Raw genomic sequence first — 24,817 nt, 5'->3', positions numbered from 1 at the left:
ACACAATTGATTTTATCAAGAACATTGACAGTTACAAAGTGGTTGTGGAGCACACCATGCTGTCACAGCTATACAAGAATTACATTCTACAGCAATTTTATTAATCAACAATCTTTTTATTGAAATCAATTTCCCTCCTGCATTACAGTATACAATCAATGAAGAAGTCTCTATGCACAATTCGGAAGAGAAGTTCAGCATATAAAATATTGCTAATTACATCATTTTCAATTAAAAGAATAGACTCTGTCAAGTTGAGCATTTTGTGGACTTTTACTGTTCATTGTAATGTTGTTGACATTGAAAACAATTTGGTTTCTGTATTCACAATGACATAAAACATAAGATTAACAGTATGGACTCCCATGAACATGTTTGTGACTGATATTCAATTTCCTATTGTTATCCGAATGCTACATTGACCATTCCTTGAAAGTTTAACAGGCCAACAGAAAAAAAAACTGTTTGATTATCTCTCTTAAAAATCAGTTTTGTCTTGATTAGAGTAACAATCACAGTGGCACTCTACCCATTGCTGATATTCTGGGCTAATATTTGATTCAGCTGGTAAATTCCCTGGAACATCCTTATATGAAGTTTAATTAAAAATTGACTCAAAAATATTATCAACAAGGAAAGGACTGTAAAGAATCGATTTCTTACAATTTTCTCAGGTGAATTATTGATTTTGATACTAATTGACTCAGACATTACAAGAGACATACATAGAATCAGTCAGTCTATGTCTTGTGATACGAGTCTTTGCTGATAACACTGCACCTACTTGTTAAGTAGAAGTGTAATTTTGAAGAAACCTTTTGAAATTGCCTTTAAAATGCCTGGAGCTATGGACTTGAGAAGACAAAAATGAACTTATCAGTCAATTTTAATTGCACTAAGGCCACCACCCACAAAAAAAAAATATTGTATTCATCCCTGAAATGATGCATGCATCCAAACTTTGTAAGTGCTTTTACAGAACAAGGGTCTATGATACTTCTTTGTACTGGAAGGTGATGACTATTATATGACAACATCTTACACCACAAGAATTGTTAAAGTAATGACTTTGCTTGTCAATTTATATCAGAGTCAAGAATTCAAAAAATCTAAAACCCTTGGTGAACTATCCCTGCTGGGTAAAGTTAATTCTGTTATATCTAGGTTATCTATTTGGCTGTTTTGTGACGCCCACAAACCGTGATTACCATTAAACTTCTGTCATCTTATATTTAGCTCTATAGAGTTATTTACAAATGAAATTTATTTCATCCTGAAACAATAGGAAGTAACTAGCAAGGTAATTGTAGAAGTTGTTCCAATTTTCTATGATCATACATGATATGACACCAGTGTTGCATTCTGTTCTGACTTTGGTCACGGTGTACCCAGTTTGTACTAAAGTACACAACACAAGCTCTGCAATTTTTCTTTAACCCCCTGACAATCATAATGAAGTAAAACTGCTGTACCAAACATTCTGTGAACATTATGTACAAGATCTCAGTGGAGTTACATAGCACTCAAAGTATATAGTTATTCATTATGATACTGGAAATTTCCTGCATTCAAGGTTGTCAAGGGGGTTTTAATATTGGAATAGGGTTGTCAAAAGTTTACAGTTTAGGTACAATACTCGTGCCAAGACTTAAAATTTTCCATGAAAAGGTGAATGAAAGGTGCTAATTAGGGTCAAAAGCCATGGTTACGTTAAAAGGTGGTAAAAAATCTCAGTTTTATCGAAAGTCTACAAATTGAGGTGAAAAGGGGGCCAAAACTACGTCATACCTATAGTGAATACCCTGCCAATATATGAACATCTCACTCCACCGCATGTCCTATGTTGATCTAGCTTTAACAATGACTGACAATTTCAAAATATCTCCAATGATAAGGTCTTTCCCTCTCATCCCCTTTCAACAGCACAAACGTATTTGTGTATATCTTATCAAGAAATCCCCACTTCAAAGTCACACAATTTCACCTCTACTGCAAATTGCGAAAATACAACATCTATGCTGCATGGAATAACAGCAGCAAAAAGTCACAAATGGGTGTCTTATGTAAATATTTTTCTATCATGCAAATATTGTACTTCTTCAATCTATGTCTTTGTTTCTGAATAATTCTATGATATAGATATCTGTAAATGAACTCTGAGGTGGAACTGACACAATACCTTGGATGAGATATTCTTGTGTATGAGGTATCTATACCTGTACTTGTGTATTATTGTGCTTTTCAGAAACAAATCTTACATCCTGTAAGTTTTAATCTGCTTGCTACAACCGTCTTCACATTTGTGAAACATTTCCACTGGAGTAACCTTCTTGCATGAGTAATTATTGTGAATTTATATTTCCCTTGTACCTCATCTTTCCTACGTCCATTATTAAATGGGCATTTGTGTGTTTGGATCATATTTACATCATGAGGTACAGAGGAAGATGACAATGAAAATATATTCAATAACTTTGAAATTAAATATTTCAATTAATATATGAACAACAAGGTGTTCATGACCAGGACACTTCATTGTCCAAGTCGTTCAAATGACAATCAAAGTCCAGTGTAGACTGGTTCTCTTTCTCCACTCTCTGTGATCAACGGTTTAATCTCTTCTGCATCCACCAGCAGTTTTCGCTTCTGTCTGTATCTATAAACTGATACTCCGATTATTAGACCAACAACAATGCAACATGATCCAACAATGATGATGTAAAATTCTGTCTTAGCTTTACATTTCTGAAAAAAAAAGGAAAGGTTCAAAGCGATGAAGTAAACTGATTTTATGTGTAAAAATTGAAGGGTTCACAAGGTGTGAATTAAGAATAACACCATATCACCATTGGTGTGCAATTATCACTGAAATCTAGTCACGGCAATCCCTACACTTTCTCAGTATCTTGGACTCTGAAAGAGAGGTCTAATGTTCACATCTGACGAGGGCACTCAGTCAAATGATGACAGAGGGTGATGCTGTTAAAATGCAGACCGACATTCCATCATGGATGCCTGTATATTTATTTCTGTATGTTCTTTTCTTCACACAGCTGATATGTCTAGAATGCAACTGTTGATATTTACTTACTTGCCCATCAAAGAGAAATAAACTTGAACATCTAAGTGGTGCACTGCTACCGGCTGGACAATGGGCATCCTCAGGACAAGGTTCTGGAGTGCAACTTGGACACTAAAGTAACAAATATTTAAAATGATAAAAGTTATCTCATATTGAATCAAGTACACTAATTGTTTTGATACTTTCAACAACTTAAATCTTTCATTTTTATTACAGAAATACAATAATATTAATTCACCTATCTGGTTAAATGTACCTGAAATATGCACAGTTGATGTTAAAATGATTGTATTAAACAAATTTAGCTGTATTATTAAAAACTATTTGTTTTATGCTAGTGCACTTGCTCAGAGATTTTCACTACAGAGTGAGATTACATCATGAATTGTGTTCATGATTTTGTGTAACCACGACAATATCACTTATCCTGCCAAGTTTGTTTGCCACTATCACGCCAAGTCTATGTTTAAACCAGTGACTAGGCATAACATGTCCCTTATGTTGCATTTTCATTTAGACATGAACATTTGAAGGCTTCTGAAAACAGAGATACTGTAAACATGATTTTTATTGACTAACCTGCCATAACATATATCATGTAAAGTGGGTGGAAATGCCTTAGAGTTTGGATACATACTGGTTTTTACTGACTTGGCAGATGGGAAATTGATAGGCCTGGCAGAATAAATGATAATGTTGCCAAAGCAATAATCTGCTAGTTTATGTGTCAGTCTGAGTGCATGTGTTTTGTCCCTCTGACTTTATATGCTTGCCTGTCTATACTGCAATCTATATGTGTCTTGATGTTTTCCTGTACATGAGTTTACACAAAAGACATAGTGAGCTGGTGTACAGGGAACATGCTAAGTACTGGTAGTAGAACAGAGATATACAAACAGTTGAGCGTGTGCATTCTGTCAGACACATATTTCTGTAGCTGCATGGTGCAAATAGTTGTTTAATGCTAATTACTCATAAACATGATGGGTTGATAAGCCCATATTATGGTCCTCCTTTTCCATCACTGGCTTTCTCTATTGTGGTTTTAAATTGCATTGGTCATTTGCACTATGCATGTACACACGCCCATGGTGATCAAGCCACCTGGGGGTGAATGATTGGCTTGAAACTTACTGGACAAAAGCATCTTGCCGGACATTCAATGCAAGACGACTGTCCTGCTGCATCTTGATACCATCCTGATTGACACGTTGTACACAAATGTCTTCCAGTATTCTCTTTGTAATATCCTTTCAGACACTCAGTACAAGATGATGACCCAGACTCCTTTGCCTCGTGACCAGGTGGGCAACCTTCACAAAGACTGCAACGAGTTTCATTGCAGAATGACCCCACAGGGCAAAGGTTACACTTTGACTGACCTGTAAGGGACTGGTAGTGGCCTTCCTTACACAATTTACATTCTGTTGCGTTCATTTCATCAGTGTAAGTTCCTACAGGATAATGTTAATGAAAGCACTTCCTAAGTTGAAATAAATTGCTCTGTACATAAAAGCTTATGTTTTCATCTATGATATCAGAAGTTATCTATGATTCTCTTTTAAAACATTTAAAACATTAAACCTGCTGATGAAAGTTATTGCCAGTTGTTCATGTAAGAAAACATTGAAAACTGAGATAGGAATCATTTGGTTGAAAAACACTGCTGACTTAAAATGTTATCTTTCCCCAAACAGTAAAATGTTGTTCACTGTTTATCATTTTGAGAATTACCTCTGCAAAAGGATTAAAGGGAGACTGTCATCAGAACTCTGCTCAAAGGTTGCCAGGGACCCCTATCACCGATGTAAACACTGTATCTAGTAAGGTACATTTGCAATTGACGAAAGTTAAAACATGTTTGTTAACAATGAATATCATAAAATTCACATGTTGCAGCTATGTTGACTTGATGCATCAAGATATCGTGCATGAAAAACATTGTTTGTAAACAAGAAAGTCATACACATGCAGTTCCGACGACAGCCTCCTTTTAACTAAAGCAAAAAACCCACAAAATGTTGGTTTCTCATCTCAGGTCTGAGATGATGTAATGCTGCATTTTTTTCTTTTCCATTGTTATAGCTCACAAGATCTGCGCAGTAACAAGGAAACAACAATATATGCATGCAGCAGTAATTCTTAAAATGCAGCATGACGCCTCATGATTTTTACAGTGTTGAATGTTGATTACGTTTAACAATTTTTGGAGAGTTGTCAATCATGATCACAGTGTTGTAAGTTCTACATAGTTTCACATACACGATGCACACCTATTGCTAACAGACTGCAATATATTTTTTCAATTGAGCAAATGTTAAAATGGGGAAGAAATAGCTAGTCTAGATCAATGAAAGAATGTGAAACAAAAAAAGTTCAATTTTCTGACTTTAAAGGACATATTTTGAATTATGGTTTACAATGAAAGGCTCATCTATTTTACAGCATTTACTTGGCAAATGAAGCTAGGCAGGGTCGTTTGGTGCATGGAGGTACTGTGAACTTCAATTTTCTAGCATTACAAGTCAACTACAGTCGGTTGTTTGGCATATTACATATACTGTAAATATCTAAGGATTGCTTTTCCAAAATCAGCAATACAAATCAGTAATTCTTGAACTATTTTTGTTTATACTGTTATCAAATGATTTATCGTTGCTTTGCGTCCCTCCATTGAACACTATAGTAGCTAATTCTTAAGACACTATTACACAGAAGGCTAATTTCAACTTACATCATTGACATAATCTAGATGAGATTGTTAGATAGCTTACCTGGATAACATGCTGGACAGTTTGTTTGTCCAGTGATATTGTTGAAGTGTCCGATGTCACATTTTGTACAGATTGGACAGCCAGGTATTCTACAAAACACAATAACATGGTGTCAATCAAATACAAAATTAGGGAATTCCTGCAATTGTGATATTGTCTGAAGTCTGTATGTTGTCACACACCATTGCTAGATATCTTTTTATAACTTCATGTGCACTTGTTCAGTGTTGTATGATTTCAACAATTTCACATTCCCTGAAAACTCAAAACTGCCTCTTCTCCTGTCATTTTCATAATGTATTGGTATTATTGAAATGAAATACTGTCTTATTTTGCAAGGTTTTACACTTTGGTGGCATTGTGAATTCTCAAAGTATACACTTGTTAATACAAATTTGATATGATGATGGTCATAAGATATCCAAGCTATAACCATACACGTGTGACTGATTTAGCTTTGTAATTAATGAGGTAGGGTTAAATTTCAAGCACACAGATAAAATATTTCTTTTGCTAATCTATAGAATATACATCTTGTTAACCTGTTTGTTTTAAAGGTTGCCATTTGCAAAAAAATACACATCACAAGTTTAAAGATCAATATGCAGTCAATTTGCCAATAAAAGTATAAAGGTCCCTTTGATTTCATGAGTCACCAATTCAATCCGATTAATGGTCAAAATTGTGTACTGGTATTTGTTTTGAACTTGAATTTCTAATTTTTTCAGAGATTACATAGACACCATAGAGACATAAAAATTCATCTGGATCATCAGGTCATCTTCTTGAAACATGACACTTACTTGATCTGCGTAATGGCAATATTGATGAATAATGGCAATATTGATAAAATATGGCAATATTGATGAATAATGGCAATATTGATGATGAAAAATATGTTTTGTGTACTGTAACTGATGCTACTTGTTTACATTTTGGCATCATGGCATTGAAATTAACAAATGTCAATGTATACACCATAGGGAAATACAATTTGGTCTGTCAACGGTTTCCAACCAGTCTGAGGCTAGAAGAGGGAAACCCTTTCTGGACAAGATGACAAAAATGAACCTGTTCTTTACTAATTGCTGTACAGAATTGATCAGACATTTGGTTCCCTCATTATTTACTTAGAGAAACTAATACCTAACTTTTCACATACACCCACATGGAGCTACAGTCTTCAGGACTCATTACTCTCCATGTGTTATTAAATGTAATGGAAACAAAACTTTCAAGAATAGGACAAATAAGATAACATGGCAATGCAACAACAAATGCATAAAATTGTCAGACATTTGGAGATACATTTATATAAACAAACACCTTTAAGTATATAGACTGAAGGACATCTTGATTACAGCAGATGACAAATGAAGTCTGGACTTTGCAGCTTTAGATGTATTACATTGTCAACTGTATGCTTCTTTCTATGAAATAATTCTTGAACATTCATCTATTCTTAACTATACAGTTCCCACTTATTATACACCCAAAGTTATCTGAAAACTGCATATTGCAGGAATGGCTTACTTTGTATAAAATCCTTTAGGACACTCTTTGCAAACTGCCTGTGCTGGTTTGTCCTGATAGTATCCAGGATTGCAGGGATTACAACTTGTAGAGTTTGTGATGTTGGTGTAAAACCCAATCATACATGGCCTGCAGGTAGCCATACCTGACATATTTGCAAAGTAACCTACATCACAGCCTTCACACTCAATACTGCCGGTGTCACTGAAAAAAAAAATGAAAAGCATGGATTAAATGTATGATTGAAAATATTGAAGTTGGTCAAAGGATAAGTTTCATGTATGATTGAAAGTATTGAACTAAAAGCTATTGGTGAAAGCAATTTGAAACTGCCTCTTGTATATCTCTTGATTTCATGCAAAAATATCTTGCTTTGTTGATAGTAAAATACCAGCTGTAGTTCTTGGCAATTGCATCAGAGTTGAGTACTGGTATCCGAAATGGATGAATGTAATCAAGTTAGTTACTCCAAAATTTTGGAAAATCTCAAATGTACCATGTTCCCCTGACTAAAACATTGAACACTAATGATTACAAATGCATAAGAAAACTACTGAAATCACCGATTTCAATCAAATGTAGTAACAGTGTATCAAGTACACTCTAAGTACACATCATTCATGCTCCTCTGTAGTTTACATGAGTATTGACAATTGGTAAAGACAGTACAGACAATAGAATGAAATATAACAAGACAGACACTTATTTCTGTTATAGAAGACTTCAAATGTACAGTCTCTACAATTACACTTGATTGTTAACAGGAACATCAATGCAGAGCACAGGAAGAGCTGAAATTGTTTTTGAATTATATAGACATATCTGACAGTGAAGAGTTTATCCTTTATGCTTAGGCCAAATGGTCCTGCAGAGATTAGTAATCTGCCCATACCTATCTAGGGATGCCTTCTTGACAAATAGGTATCCCCTATGAAAATATTAAATTGTAATATGGTTTAGCATGATCCCAGTATTCTGCAGTCTTGCAATGTTTGAAGTGTTGTTTGTTACTCACTTGACAGCAAATCCTGGTGGGCATTTGTTACAAGTGGTTTGGTTCTGTTTTGGTTGATAGTGTCCTATGGGGCAGTCTGTACATGTATCTGTGTCATTACACATTCCTGCATAACAGCATGTACAGGAACTACTGGCTGTGGAAACAAAGACATCACATCAGTATCATCAGCACAGAATGTTCATACATGAGAATTTTTCAAAGGCACATGGATCTTAGAACATCTTTGGTGTCAGTCATGCACTTTTGGCTATTTTAAAATCTTTCATTTTCAATCCAATATAAGTCTTGACATACTGTGATTTACAAGTATATTTCTGACTTGCTATTACAGCTGGTTCAAAGTAAACGCTACCTGAAATCAACTCGCTGAAACAAACTCAGCCTGACCAAATCAAGCCAAACGCAAACCCTGGTAAAAATTGGGTTTGCTCAAAATCACATTGGCCTAAGCCAACTTGGCCAGTACCAATTTTTACTGGGTCGAAAACCAAATCACATTGATCTGATGCTGTGGAACTAACTTTCAGTCTCTTTTCATGCTGTGAACTGATTGACATATTTTGTTCAGCTTCTTGTAAACCATACAGTGAAACTGACAATGCCTGGATTACTGTACGGTACATGTAGATACATGAAAGCGTGAGTGGTGGGATACTGAATTTCAACCAAAACTTTGCTCATCATCAATAACTTCTTGGCTCCTCTGGTATCATATGTGCAGAAGCAGACATTATTGTGCTTGTTGTGTGATAAAACACATATTCAAATAATCCTGACTATAAATAACACCACGTTATGAAACCCTATTTTTTGCAGTGAATGAAAAACCTAGACATTAGAATGCTACTGCAGCATGTCTAAGTAGAAGTTAATATTTTCACCAGGTTGTAACCGTAAGTGATTAAAGATTGGTGAAAATAAGTAAACATCAGATATCAGCTAGCATTGGTTCTGTGACTCCAATCATAACTACTGCACACTGTATGGGTAAACTGACAAAGTTCTGCTTTGTTTGGACCAATGTTTGATTTTTACACTTTCATTAATTGTTCACAAGTTTCTTGTCGTATGTGAACAAAAGATCTAACATCAAAGGGCGCACTTTTGCTTATGTGCCAGCAAACTAAAATAGTTTGCATGGAATAAACTGAAGTACAAAAGATGACACAAAAAAATTTACCTTTGATACAATGTCTGTGTTAGCTTGAAAAGCATACATTAGATGGGGCTGAATCAAAGCTATGGGACAAGTAGGTTTCAACCGAGTTGGTTTGGACAGTTATAAAGAATCAGGCCAAGATGGTTTCTCTTGAGTTGATATCTGGCTGAGTTGACCTAGTACATTATGACATGTGCTAGGGCTTTAACACTACATTTTGTGACACACCTCATTCAAACTCTCTGTTGTGATTTGTTAACTTATGGTCACATGGTATCCATCATTTTGATACAAATACATACATGCAAAGAGCAAATTAACCATCAACAGTTTCCAAATTTGTTAATGGGTTAACAATTTGGAACAACTGTTAACTGAAGAAATTGAAAGTGCTGGGTGCACATGCCTATTATATTGTGGATCACGTTAGGAAGATGGAAGTATCATCTGTATGTAAGAAGAGTGATGATAACTGAGGAACTTCTCGGATTTTCAGTGTGAAAATTGGATGAGGTGTGTTACAGATGCTGCCTCATGAAACAGACTGTTTTGGGGTTTCTATACAGCTCTCAATTGACAATCACATGCTGTTACCCTCACAGCCAGTAAATATGTGTATGCTTTCCCTGATTTTTGAGAAATCAATCTATAGCTGCCACCATTTCAAAAGTGACAATATGCATGATAAATCAACCAAATGAGAAAAAAGGTAAAGTTCAGAGATAATTGGATAAGATGACAAACTGACTTTATTGGAAAAATTAAGATGTGTTAATGGCTTGGGGAGTAAATGAAGCTGGAGGCAATCAACTGTACAACGTCTGGTTTGTCTCTGACACTGCATGCGGGCATTAGGTAAGAAAGTTTTTGAATTAAAATTCAGCTCAGACAACTTGTTTCCTCAAGGTCGACTGTTTAATGATGTTTGGAAGTGTAGCTTTTCTGCTTTATGTATTGCTTTGGTGTACCAGAGTCCTGCCAGGGACTGTGTGTGTGCCAAAGGAAAATCAGATTGTTTATAGTGTTAATTTATTACGTAATTGAATGCGTTTTATCATCAATTGTTGTATTGTTGTTGTTGATGATGTGTTTATTTTTTGCTAGAGAACGACTCTATATTTTGACAAATTTTAGAATTGTACCTCTTATAATTTGACCTAAGGGTCACCATTTTGAGGCAAATAAACCATTATTATTATTATTATTAAATGACTTCCTTAGCCACTCACGTAAGATTATCTGGCTTACTCTACAAAAGTTGAATGTTTGATTTGGTATTGTTACGTGCAGAGAAAACGAACAAAAGGGTGAACTCAGCAGTTTACGTTTAAACAAAATTTATTACAAAAATAAAACTAATTGCTAAGTTAGGGATAGAGTACAAGCTTTAAAAGTGTACAGACTACTTATCTCAGCTGGGACGGCAAAGCTCCAGTCTCAGAGTTGTAACAGTCAGTTGGATGAATGAACAGTCCTTGCAGGCTTGAAGCTGCACAAAGTCCACAGTATAAATCCAGCGTTGGCAGTGAAGGTCTTGAAAAGTCTTGAGAATGACTACTGCTGGAGTTTAGTAACACACAAGAGACACGATCCCAAAAGTCTGACTGGAAACTGAGCACGTCCCTTTTATAAAGGCATATAAGAACAATCTAGAACTTTTATTGACATGCTAATTACTGTTCTAAAATTATCTCCCTTACACAACTAATCAACTTTCCAGAACATTCCAAACATGACTAATTGAATTCAAGGTTGTGAGGTCATCAAGGGCAGTGACCTTGAGAATGTTCTAGACTAATTGAACTCAGGTCATGATGAGTGTGGGGAAATGACCTACATAACACACCCCCTCTTCAAAAAAAGAAAATTTTTCAAAGAAAAATCTTTCTTTTACAAATGTAATCTTGAAAAAGATTTAAGTACTCAAAATTTTTTACTCTAAAGTAAAATTTCTTGAAAGTGAACAACAATAAACTCTAAATACGAGAGAGACAGTCTGCAATTAAATTGTCTCTGCCTTTGATATGTCTAATATCAAGATTAAACTCCTGTAACATTAAACTCCATCTTAGCAATCTCTGATTTTTGCCTTTAAATTCTGCAGAAAAACAAGAGGGTTGTGATCAATATAAACCACTATTGGCTGATTTGAAGAAGTAACATAAACTTCAAAATGCTGTAAAGCTAATATCAAAGATAAACACTCTTTTTCAATTGTAGAGTAGTTTCTCTGGAGTTTGTTAAATTTGTGTGAAAAGTAGCAAACAGGATGTCCCATGACTATCTTCTTGCAATTTGTTGTTGGAAAACTTGAAATGGCACTGAATTTGGCATAAAGTATGCACGGCAAAGTCCGGTTATTTTTACTGAGTTCGATAAAGTCATTGTTCGGCAAATACTTGGCTTCCTCCTGGAGATATTCCGCTTTCGCAGGATTCAGTTCGTCTGGATGTTGTTCCACTGGATTACTGTCGCAGACATCTTCGTTGTGGTAGATGATGTTTGTCCTCGTTGGAACATCTTGAAACAGGTGTTTATATTCATGGAGCAGTTCTTTCACCTGTTGTTGTTGTTCTGGCTGGAGGTGTGCCAACTTTATAGACTCCAGCTTCTCCAGGATTTCTGAGTTCTGAAGCTTGACCGAGCCCAGCTTTGAGTTTAGAGTATTTTCACTCAAGTCAGTTTCAGTATCACTATCTTCATAATGGCCAGAACTGACGGTACTGACAGGCTGAGTTATAGTAGGATTATCCCTATCCAAATATGGCTTAAGCATATTTATGTGACATAGCTGTTTTTGTTTTCGCCTGTCAGGTGTTATTATGATGTAATTTAAATCACTCAATTTCTTATCAATTAGATATGGCCCAAAGTAACGAGCATGGAGTGGTTTGCCAGGAACCGGAAGTAGAACAAGAACTTTTTGACCTGGTTCAAACTTCCGTTTTGAGGTGTTTTTATCATATTTGGTTTTCATTGACTGCTGAGATGACTCAAGATTTTCTCTGGCTAATTCACATGCTTTAGAGAGTTTTGTACGAAAATCTGACACATATTGCAAAATATTCAGACAATCATCATCGTCTGATAGGGATTTCTCTTTAACGAGCTTAAGTGGGCCACGGACTGTATGTCCAAATACAAGCTCAAATGGGCTAAAACCAAGAGACTCTTGAATTGACTCTCTAACAGCAAAGAGCAAAAAATGAATTCCTTCATCCCACTGCTTCTCTGTGTCGAAAACAGTAGGTCCTAATCATGTTTTTCAAAGTTTGATGAAATCGCTCAAGAGCACCCTGATTTCTGGATGATAGGCGGATGACCTATACTGTTAATGCCTAGCTGATCCATTACTTGTTGAAAAATTCCAGACATAAAGTTGGAGCCTTGATCGGACTGGACACATTTAGGGAGGCCAAATAAAGTGAAAAATTGACTAAAGCTTTCACTATAGTCTTTGTCTTTATATTTCCAGTGGTATGGCTTCTGGGAACCGAGTTGATGTACACATAATTGTCAACATGTACTCATTTCCTGATCTTGTTTTTGGTAGGGGCCCAACACAGTCTATTAGTATCCTACTAAATGGTTCTTGAAATGCAGGAATTGGCTGTAAAGGGGCCTTTGGAATGGTCTGATTTGGCTTTCCTACCATTTGACATGTGTGACAAGTTTTACAGAAATGTGCTACATCCTGCCTGAGATTAGGCCAATAAAAGTGACTGAGAATTTTATGATAAGTTTTCCTGACTCCTAAGTGACCAGCCCAGGGGGTTTCATGGGCCAGGCGCAATATTTCAGCACGGTAGGGCTTTGGAACCACAATTTGATGTTTTATAGCCCAATCGTCATCAACCAAAACGTCTGGAGGTCTCCATTTACGCATGAGAATACCAGATTTTGTATAATAGGAAACAGAGCTATCTGAAGTTTTACCTTCATCATCTACCCTGTCAAACAAAGACAAAATATCTGGGTCTTTGTGTTGTTCTGCAATGAGATTTGATCTAGAAAATGTCTGACTTTGGTCAGCAGAAGTTTACTGGAAGTTTCAAATCCACGAGGGATAACGGAATGATCCGTGTCAAACACCTGACTGAGAAAGGTGTCATTTAAGTCAACATCTGTGACATTATTTTGAGAGTATTTTGATTCTCGGAAGTTTTCTTTGACATGGCTCGAGTAATGGCACATGAAGGAAATAAATCGGGTATCTCTTGTTCAATTGGCTCTGGATCCTGATCTAAACTAGGATTATCAGTCACAAGTGGATTAGTAATGACCTTGTCCCCAGCAAGGTCGTTTCCAAGAAGAAGGTGAATCCCTTCAAAAGGCAAAAAAGGCCTAATACCTAAAGCCACAGGTCCAGAAACAAAGTCCGAAGACAAATAGACATTATGGAGAGGAACAGGAATGTAGTCATTACAATCTACCCCCTTAATAAGAACTTTAGAACCTGAAAATGACTTTTCAGAAAACGGCAGGGTATCTGCCAACAAAAGAGACTGGGAAGCCCCGGTATCTCTTAAAATTTTGACAGGGGTAGCGGAAGAGAAATCACTAGAAAGTGATATAAAACCATCATGAATAAATGGTTCGAAAATACCCATAATGCTATCTTGAGAAGAATTGACCTTGACCTCATTAATTGGGGATAAGAGGGGTTTAACCTCAGAAAATGTGTTGCACACATTATTAGACTCTAATTGAGTTGATGAAGAAATAAAGCCGGTGGGCTTAGATCCACTTTGACCACTTTGACCTTCACGTTTTCTTTTCAATTTGAAACACTCTGACATTAAATGGCCGTCTTTCTTGCAATAATTACAAGAAAGTGTACCGAACTGTTTGTCAGAAGGAGATTGAGACTTGGGATCTGATGATGTGGGAGTGTTATTTGAACTCTGTGAACTGTTGTCATTTGATTTCCTACTTTCCTTTGAGAAATTCTTGGATGAAAAGGACGAGTTAAATTTACCTGCATTGTTTCTGTATGAAAAGGACTGGGATGGTTTGCTGAGAAATGAAGATTTGTGGGTCAATGAATAATCATCGGCCAAACGTGCAGCAACCTCTAATGTATCTGCCTTTTGTTCATTGATAAACGTCTTGATGTCACTCCGGATGCACCTTTTAAATTCCTCAATCAAAACGAGCTGTCGTAATTTGTCATAATTCTGACTGACCTTTTCAGAAGAACACCAACGATCAAACAGTTGTTCTTTTGTTCGAGCAAATTCAACATAAGTTTGATCCTTCACCTTCTCACAATCCCTAAATTTCTGACGGTAAGCTTCAGGCACCAACTCATAGCCCTTGAGAATTAATTCCTTCACAGAATCATAATTTGAAGCCTGCTCTACTGACAACTGAATGTAAATTTCTCTGGCTTTACCCACCAAAGCACTCTGCAAAAGCATAGACCAGGACTCCTTAGGCCAATTCAGACTCTGAGCAATTTTCTCAAAATGAAGGAAATATTTATCAACATCCTTTTCTTGGAAAGGGGGAACTAACCTGAAATGCTTAGTGATGTCAAACTTGTCTGAAGGGAAGAATTTTCCTGACTGTCCAAGCTCTAAACGTTTTATTTCTACCTGCAATCGCTGTTCTTCTAATCGCAATTCTTTTTCTCTCTGTCTTTCTTCCATTTCTAATCTTTCCTGCCTTTCTTTTTCTTTCATTTGCAATTCTTTTTCTTTCATTTGTAATTCTTTTTCTTTCTGTCTTTCTTCCATTGCTAACTTTTCACGTGCCAAATCTGCCTGTATTTCTAACTCTAATTTTCTGAGTTCAAAGGAAGACTCAGGTCATAATCTTTTAGGGCAGACTCCTCAAAATGGCCTGAATCAACTAAATGTTTTGCAATCTTGAACTGTATCTCTCGCTTGCGCATAGATCTTTTGACTTCTACATTAAGGAAATTTGCCAGTGCTATGAGGTTGTCTTTTCTGAGGGAATTAAATGTGTCCTGATCAAGGTCCTCCATAAATTCGTCTGGCTTGAATTCCGCCATGATTGAATTTTGCTGAGTTCAGAGTATACAGTATTTTGAAAAAGGTAGGCAAAATGTTGTCAAACGGCTCAAAATATTCGTATCCCGGACAAGCCCCCAATTTGTTACGTGCAGAGAAAACGAACAAAAGGGTGAACTCAGCAGTTTCCGTTTAAACAAAATTTATTACGAAAATAAAACTAATTGCTAAGTCAGGGATAGAGTACAAGCTTTAAAAGTGTACAGACTACTTATCTCAGCTGGGACGGCAAAGCTCCAGTCTCAGAGTTGTAACAGTCAGTTGGATGAATGAACAGTCCTTGCAGGCTTGAAGCTGCACAAAGTCCACAGTATAAATCCAGCGTTGGCAGTGAAGGTCTTGAAAAGTCTAGAGAATGACTACTGCTGGAGTTTAGTAACACACAAGAGACACGATCCCAAAAGTCTGACTGGAAACTGAGCACGTCCCTTTTATAAAGGCATATAAGAACAATCTAGAACTTTTATTGACATGCTAATTACTGTTCTAAAATTATCTCCCTTACACAACTAATCAACTTTCCAGAACATTCCAAACATGACTAATTGAATTCAAGGTTGTGAGGTCATCAAGGGCAGTGACCTTGAGAATGTTCTAGACTAATTGAACTCAGGTCATGATGAGTGTGGGGGAAATGACCTACATAACAGTATCTGTGATACACATGTACCCTAATATTTTGTATACTTACAACGGTTGGAAAATGTTCCAATATCACACTGTGTGCAGTTGTCTGGATTGACATCTGAACAATTTACAGATCTTACACTTCTTGAAAGGAGATGAGACACAGGATTGTAGAGAGAGTGGCTCCATAATGAAAAAATACTACCGCTGACAACTGAAAATAGCAATAAAAGAACTTCAATTGAAAAACATATCACAAATGCTTGCCAAATATACATGAAATCCTCAAAGAATTCTTATTGACACCCAGATTACATATAATGTCCATGTGGCCAGCTTACATTATGAAATATCAACACAGCTTAGTAAAGTATTTTACAAGAATATTTTGTCTTAGGTCATAATTGAAATTAATGCATGACTTGCAGATACAGCTGTGATCATTGATATGTCTAACAAGATCAAATTGAATTGTTTTGTCATTTGCAAATAGGGTTGTTTTGTCATTTGCAAATAGGGAGGGAAATTTTCTCACGTCAGAATCAGCATGCTTGTTAATAAGCTTCTTTTACAAATTAATTAACCTTTGATTATCAATGATTGTTCACTGATGTATCAGTAGCACCATTTAATCGTCATCTTTGTAACCTAAATACAAAGACATAATCGCATTAAAGCCCCAATAGCTGTTAATGTGTAATAAACCGATCTCAAAATACCCTCACTTTCACAAAGACCCATTAAAGACTGAAAAAGTGTATAACACTGTCGTAAGTGTCGAATATGGTATTTAAATTCAAAGTTTTAATATTATTCGAGATTTCCTGCCATTTCCATAACTAATCATGTGACAGAGAAAATAACGATTATGACAACAAAATGTTGGCCATCATGTGTTGTGCATTAAAGTAAATGGCATCATGTTTGTTTCTTAGATGATCACGTATGTGCAGGAAATATTGCATTCTTTGTACTTTTCCGTGGGGGCGTTATTGTACGGGTGCTGCACCTATTTATTATTTAACCTGTTAAAATGTGAAGGCATGGTCCAAATCAGTCAGCAGTGATACTTCTATACCGGTACATGTCCTTCAGGTAGAACATTTAACCCTTTCAGGCCTAAATCCCTATATATAGGGGTAGTTATGGTAAGTTACCAGAAAGTCAGGCCTGAAAGGGTTAAATGAACCAATTTGGTTTGAAAATAAAATCATGAAAATAATGCATAAAATTTGCAGCTATTAGGGCTTTAACAAGACACAGTCATGTTTTGGTTAAACTTGAAGCATCTATTGCCCTGTTTACACCCACTATGTACACAGAATTGATCAGTGCGTCATGCGTTGACACAAGGCCACTCTCCATGCAGCAGTCCCTGGACCCAACTGTGTGTGGAGTGACCATGGTTGATAATGATTTCTGTTTGACACTGGCATAACAGCCGTGGATAAAAATATTAGCTGTTTTTATCAAAAGCCAATAATAAAAGCCTCAAACTCCTTCAAGGTGTCATTATAAAAATCAAAACATTTTCTCTTTGGTTAGAATCACAAAGTATATGCTAGAACTATGACCTCTTGCCTCCTGTATCAAAACCACCTCGCGACTGTAAACACCCTGTGACCCCATTCTGTCATTTCTATTCATATGAAAATTCAAACAATGGAATAAGGTCTCTGACCCTGTTTACTGGCATAAGTTGCATGAGGGCTTTCAAAACATAAGCTAACCTTTCATATTTAATTTCAAATCATAGGCCAGTCCTATTCAGTGTTTTCTTATTCCTTTACCACATACGTGTGTTAAAAATCATAAAATACTTCTATTCTCACAAACAATTACTACTGCTCATCTACAAAATTGTATCAGAACGACACTATTACAGTTGATTATGCTGGCTTGTGAATACACTATCCATAAATAATGTTATAAAACTGGGGTACAAATTTTAATTTGTTTTTCAGACTTTCATTGATTGTTGTGTTAGAATAATATAATTTGAAAATTAGCCATATGGCTGGGGTAAAACTGCACACTCTAGATGTCTTCTTGTTGTCAATTGAACTTACCAAGTAAAAACAGTTAATTCAAATCTCTGAAAATAGATTGATACCAATAATATGTATAGTTCTGTCTGAATTTGACTGAAGCCAAAAATACATTTTTTTATCCTACTGGGGATGTTGGCTATTTTGTGTTTCAGGAACTTCAGGTTAAACTAACTACATAAAAACAGATAAACAGGAATATTGTGCAATAATATACCCCCTCAAAGACCATAATGAATAAAGAGAAACTGCACGACATAATGTACAATGGGCAGAGTATTTTATGGCGTGCAAAGTTTGCTTGAGTCCATTATGGGCAGGGAAGGGGTACATTACTGCTGCAATGCCAGAGGATTCGTAGATGTAGAAAACAGTTTGGGCTACAATACTTGATAATCAGATTCATTTAGTAATGGAAGGATGACGTACATCACAAAATCCACTAGCATTGCCAAAGCTGACATGTAATTCTATTAAAGCAACGGTAATTTTGACATTCAGTAAAAAAATATAATTCACTGATCAATCCAGAGACTTCCTCACATCCCCATGAGATAATTCCACAGATCCTACCAAAGTAGTTATCTGCTACCCTGCTAAGGGAGCCATCATTATTTACGGCTTAGGGGCTCGGAGGAATTTCATCAGAAACCACCCCACCCCTACTTAAAAAAGTTAAATATCACTACATGTATTCATAAAATTTATAAAAATAAAGCAATAGGAAACACCTTTCAAATCCTGATATACCCTGCTAGATTATCATCAGTTATCTCATGACGGTCCAAAAAGGTGAAACCAACAAAATGAAATTCAAAGTGACAACAAAATACAGATATAAAGCTAACGCTACAGCCAGTATCCAACCACACAGTATTGTTTCATTTAGATAGGTATCATGACAGGGTTTTCACTTGGATATCTGACTGGGCAGAATTTGAAGCATATGGGGGGGGGGGGTGCAGGAGAGGCTGGGGAAAGTGTTAGTTACAGTGGGGTGTCCCTGCTCTGGCATGAAACATATTGAGAAATTTATGTGTGTAATGGTGCAGTCTGGTGCAATCTGAGAGGTGTTTTCAATTTATTTTGCACCAGAAATTGAGTAACCTTACTTCTTTCTCTCCACATTTTTAGCACCCCCTTGTAGTTTTCATTTTTTTTGAGTGACCCCTCACACTCCTCAACCCCCTAGGCCATAAACAATGATGGTTCCATAAGTCCGTTCCTACCATTTTGGAGGGTCTATGCATCTACTCATCAAGTTTCTCATACAAGAAAACAACGTAACATTTCAATGTTGCTCTGCTTCTTATTGGACTGAAGGTTGACAAAATAAGAAACTCGCCAACACCTTTGTGATAATTAGGAATCCATTACATGTAACCATAAGACTTGGTGGGGGAGACGTATTACAAGATAATGCGATGCATGTACCGGGGTATGGCAAGGAAGGGGGCGTTATCATGCCAGTGTTTTCGATCACAAATGGTTGACTGATCATCATGCATTGCTGGTTCACGTGCACGGTCATGCCTACAGGAGCTAGGGGAAGCTGATAGTTAGGGTACTGATTCGTGCAGTACGGTTAATTGGCAACGGATATGCTCTCATCTGACCAAATTCACTACATGTGTAAACGGACGACTCCGTGTTTGTGGAATCGCGGGTCGTAGGCACAGTTCTACCCGCTTTGTCGTCCCGGTCCGACCGTGGGAAAACGTATTTCACGTACAAAGTGCTTCTCTTGTCAAACATTCTGGAAACAATTATAAATGTAGCTTACAGCATGTGGTGTATGATCCGCGGAAGAAAGTATCTCTGGCAATAATTGACAAAACGCGAATAGTATTCAGTGAGTACGGTACAGTACGAACTTGAGAACATCACTCAACGTAAGTTTTCACGAGTACTACTACATACCGTTGGTGGTAACTATTCAACCGTGAACTTTCGGGTCTTCTTCATGTTCTTAGGGATATCTAAACATGAGGGTAAACATCTGACTATAGTATCAAATCCTCATGGTAACGGTTACACAACATACAGCCAGGGGTCAGTGGAGGACGGACGGTAAAAAGAACCAGCTAAAATGCTGCCTGGCCCTGTGGCGTACTGTACCAGTGATAGTTCCGGTTGTTGACCCTTTTCTAAAACCTTACCTTGAAAACACATGAAACAAACGAAGCAATACCCGATTGCAGTAAACTTCATTCTAGTATGAATCAGGTTTACGTTGTGATCATAAAAATGAAACTCCTCCGCGATCTAGGTCACCCTTCCAATCATTTTAACAGAAGGACGCAGGTAGCACCGGACACTTGTCTTGTAGGCAATGTACGTGTTTGATCATCTGTTCAGTTCGTCATGTGACTATTCACAAGGTCCCACGGTTCAAAGTTCAACTACCTATGCAGCCAGCTGTGCCTCTGCGGCGCAGTCTCGATTTTTCCGATTGTTCGTTGTCCACGGCAGGAACCTATCAGTGTGACTACACAGCTCGAACCTTAATGCTCGAACTAAAAACGATTTATTTTTTAGGGATTCATACTGACATTTTGTTCGAGATTGTCGTTCCGGTCGTTTTTAATAGGCATAATATTCTTCAAGAATTTATTTTAAAAGTTATTGTTTCATTTCAACACATCTTTCGATTTTTTGACCATCTCCCTTTGTTTCAAAGGCTTTTAAAATGCTTGGATTTATCAAGCGTTCTTGTAAATATTTTAATAGTATCAAGGTTTTAAAAACATTGTATGTCTCCTACGTCAGAAGCCACGTTGAATACTGCTCACCCATCTGGTCCCCTCATCAATTATATTTGATAAAGAAATTAGAAGAGTCCAAATAAAATTTATCAAGTATCTTTGTTTCCGTTCATCGATGGCTTACTCAAGGGCTCTGTATAGTAACCTATGTTATGAATTTCGCCTTCCCACATTGGAGAACAGGCGAAAATTTTTAGACACCCTTTTTCTTTATAAAATCCTTCACTCAGTTTATAGTGTACCAGATGTTCTTGCACAGATTCATTTTAACGTTCCTGCTTTTACATTGCGTCGTGCTGTTCTTTTTAGACCAGTGTCAGCACGTACGAATATCTTGAAACACTCATTTTTATCACGAGCTCAGACATATTTTAATTCTATCTGTAACAAGCAAAATTTGGATATTTTTAATAACTTCAGTAATTTTCGTCATGGATTATGTAAGATCCTTTTTTCTGAATAATTACTTTTTTCTGGATGTATTTCTGTGTATCCTTCGCTGTGTTGTTGTTTTTTTGGTTTTTTATGTGAATTCTCCTGTCTGTTTGTTTACGTTGTAACTGTTATATATTTTTCGTTTTTGTATATTTTAATTTTCAAACGAACCTGTTATTGGGGCAACCTGTTGGTTCGAGATTAAATAAAAAAAAAAAAATCTCCCCCACAGAATGGACTCAATATTTCATCCCTTAACAGAATGTCGTCGGACATATGTAGTTTTTGCATTCTTTAATGGGGGAAATACTCCTATCAAAGTAAGCTTATATCAAAGTTATATCATTCTCTGCAGTTGCGTGTTTGGCAAATCTCATACAACAAATTACCAGACTGTACTGAGTCTACTGGTTGAAAAGTACCATAAGAGGAACTGTAACTATTCTTACACCTTTGAATTAGTGATATCTGTCTGGTATATTAGTTTAATCAAAAATCAAAGAAAACAGATGGGGTAACCATGCTTGATTTTCTATAAACGTACGATGAAAAAGTCCCCGTTTTCTCGAAAAATCACTTAAAATCAATGTATAAACAATTCAAGTTCATGCAGTGAATGAAATGTTCACATTCTCATCGTACAGCAACACAAAATTAAAACTTTGAAAAGTAAAGACTCTAATTTGAATGAAACAAAATTGTGTGAGCAAATGAAATTGTTTGCTTCATACAAAATTTGCTATTATTATGCCCAAAATTTCAGATATTTAAAGTTTTATTTGATGGAGTATTTCAACCTCCCAGTGTCAATGTTGTATAAGGAACATCCGGGTCATATATGTCTTGTACTGTATATAATTTGTTTTCCTTTAGGTCATCATCTTCACTACTTCGCAAAGTATAACTATGAATTCACAATTTGTAGGTATACTCTCTCATGATCGTCCTTTTGGGTTCTATTGACTTAATTCAGCGCGAGTCAAATTCGGATTAACTTAAGTCGGCTTAGACTGATAAATCTAAAAAGTCCAGATGTATTTAGGAATATAGCTCAACAAACTGTTGACACATTTCTATAATATGTGTGCGTTAAAAACAGGCAATCGAACATCTGCGAACGGAACTGCGCAATACATAATTATTTTTTCTGCACGTACATTCCTCATAATCATTCTGCTATATGATAGTTTTTTGAGGGGGGGGGGCTTGAACAATTTTGATCATGTAGATCGGGGTAGATGAAATATTTTTGGGTATTGAGGGGAATCTGAAAACTGAGGATTACAATTATGATTCCTCCAGATCCCTTCCACCACTATTTATGAATGCAACCCAGAGTCTCGTAAGACACTGTATCGACATTGACAGCATACACTGAAGTAACAATGATCCTATGCATGACTTTTTAATGCATTTTGCAGCAATGCAATTTTAATATTTCCACTACCTGTAGCATATAGCATACATATCTGTCATAATAATGCACTTCGCAGACTCGGATACGGCTGTCACGAATTGGCAGGATTTCATCTTAGGCTGCGTTCATAAAAATAATTGTTAGGGGGCTGGAGGAATCGCGATTGAAATCTTATTTTTTACAGATCCCCCCTCAATAATCTCAAAAATTTTCAAGTCCCCGCTGTCTATATGATCAAAATTTTCCAAGTCCCCCCTCCCGAAATTATCATATAGCCACATTAGAGATGCACGCAAAGAAAAGATAAACATGTATTGGGCAGTTCTGCTCTCAGATGTTTTAAACGACCTGTTATGAGCACTTTGTAGAGCCATATACCTTAAAGTGATTCATTTTTAAATGCATCAATGGACTGTTTGGATTCATCAGTCAAAGCCGACTTGAGTTAATCCACTCTGGTCAGGTCAATGGCACCTGCTGAAGAGGACACAAAATGACGATCATGAGAGTATTAAAATTGTGGATTCCTGGCTACATTAGATTCTACTCATAAAAGGTTTTCAAAATTGACAATATTGGAAGGTTAATATATATATATATTATATATATATATATATATTATATATATATATATATATATATATATATATATATATATATATATATATCTGTAATTCCCTATGTTATTGTTGAGGAATATAGTGTTGATTTCAATAACCAGTATCAGTGTATCGTGTCTGAGATATTTATGGTTAGCCTTGAAGGGGAAAAGATTATTTTGCCATTTTTGCATTCCGGCAAAAAAGTCAGAAGGACGGCGGTTACCTTTGGCCTAAAAAAATTAAAAAAAATTCGCTCGGCGCTTCTGAACCTCGGTCCACAAAATCCGGTGAACAAGATTTGTTTTCCTCTGGCCTAAACGTGGGTTGATTTTTCATGAGAAATGCCTAAATATGGGTCGATCTTTCGTCCGGAAAAAACCTAAACATTGATCGATAACAAAACAAATATCCCATGGTTTAGGAAAACATTCACTTAAGAATAAAGATGACAATGACAGTAAGAAAATTTATCAAAGAAATCCACAATGGGTCATATTTTTGAAACATACATGTGTAGATGTTTTCAACTCGGACGGCACACCCCGGTATGGAAATTACACGGGGTGGGGTGGGGTGGGGGTTGTCACCATGGAGAAATTAAATCTTACCCGGCTGGCATATTCAACCCCTCAACCACAAATTTAGTTCTCATCTTAGTATCGAGGTTGTTGTTCATTTATTGAATCGTCTTACGTGGACTTACCATTCACATAAAAAAACTTTGAAAATATAAAATTGTTTCTGCTCATCGGTTGCCATCCCGGTTGCCATATTCAACCCATAAGCTTATCGGACTTTACTTAAAACGTAGCTGTGGGTCCATAGCTGTGGTGTTTTCGGACGGGATTCTGCCTTTTACGGGCTGGTTTTGACTTTTTACGATTTTAACCCCGCCACCACAGCTATGGGAAAATGCGTAGAAAAGCGTCCATGTTACGCCCGACAGCACCCTTGTCGCAACTTTGTTCGGCGATATTTCGAAAAGTTTCCATCCAAATTACAAATTGCCAACACTCATCGACAACTTGGTTATTAGGGACTCACCACGACCAGAAATCCGCTTAAAATTCACTGAAATATCGCCGTTTTGCTAGCTTCAACCGACATGACTACCCGGAGACCGCCATTTTGCTGGCGTAAAACTGTTGTTCGAGGCTCTCTGCAGAGCGTCACTACAGTGACGTAGCGGTGACCTCTCAACTTATAGAAAACAAACTGAGTATTTCATCGTGTGGTATCGATGACCATCGTTTGTCCTATGGACATTGCCAGTCTCACATAACCGAAATCAAAATTTAACTTGGGAAAAAAATAGTTCAGTC

The 24,817-nt window shown here is 36.6% G+C and overlaps 1 protein-coding gene across 2 annotated transcripts; it reads right to left on the bottom strand.

Annotated features, from left to right (window-relative positions):
* Positions 1–95: 95 nt before the first annotated feature.
* LOC139120793 (signal peptide, CUB and EGF-like domain-containing protein 1) lies at positions 96–24,669 on the bottom strand. Of its 2 annotated transcripts, none has more exons than XM_070685344.1 (8): positions 24,540–24,669; positions 16,293–16,442; positions 8,405–8,540; positions 7,390–7,593; positions 5,857–5,945; positions 4,217–4,536; positions 3,092–3,193; positions 96–2,745 (listed from the first exon to the last, which is right to left on the bottom strand). In XM_070685344.1, the coding sequence occupies exons 3-8, from the start codon at positions 8,506–8,508 to the stop codon at positions 2,560–2,562; spliced, it is 1,005 nt and encodes a 334-aa protein (XP_070541445.1). In that variant the 5' UTR covers positions 8,509–8,540; positions 16,293–16,442; positions 24,540–24,669; the 3' UTR covers positions 96–2,559. The 2 variants fall into 2 exon arrangements, with proteins under 2 accessions (XP_070541445.1, XP_070541444.1); XM_070685343.1 differs by lacking the exon at positions 24,540–24,669 and adding an exon at positions 20,436–20,675.
* Positions 24,670–24,817: the final 148 nt, after the last annotated feature.

The sequence above is a fragment of the Ptychodera flava genome, chromosome 20 (genome assembly GCF_041260155.1).
Source record: "Ptychodera flava strain L36383 chromosome 20, AS_Pfla_20210202, whole genome shotgun sequence".
Taxonomy (NCBI): Eukaryota; Metazoa; Hemichordata; class Enteropneusta; family Ptychoderidae; genus Ptychodera; species Ptychodera flava.
The sequence above is the reverse complement of the archived record's forward strand: the minus strand, read 5'-3'. Positions and strand labels throughout refer to the sequence as shown.

What these genes read in the sequence shown, in the direction of transcription:
- LOC139120793 (XM_070685343.1), bottom strand. Translation starts at nt 20,487, where the DNA reads ATGAAGTTTACTGCAATCGGGTATTGCTTCGTTTGTTTCATGTGTTTT. An exon ending in CCACCAGGATTTGCTGTCAA is followed by an intron (nt 7,594 to 8,404) that starts GTGAGTAACAAA and finishes TTTTTTTTTCAG; the next exon opens with TGACACCGGCAGTATTGAGT. An exon ending in CCTAAAGGATTTTATACAAA is followed by an intron (nt 5,946 to 7,389) that starts GTAAGCCATTCC and finishes TGTGTTTTGTAG; the next exon opens with AATACCTGGCTGTCCAATCT.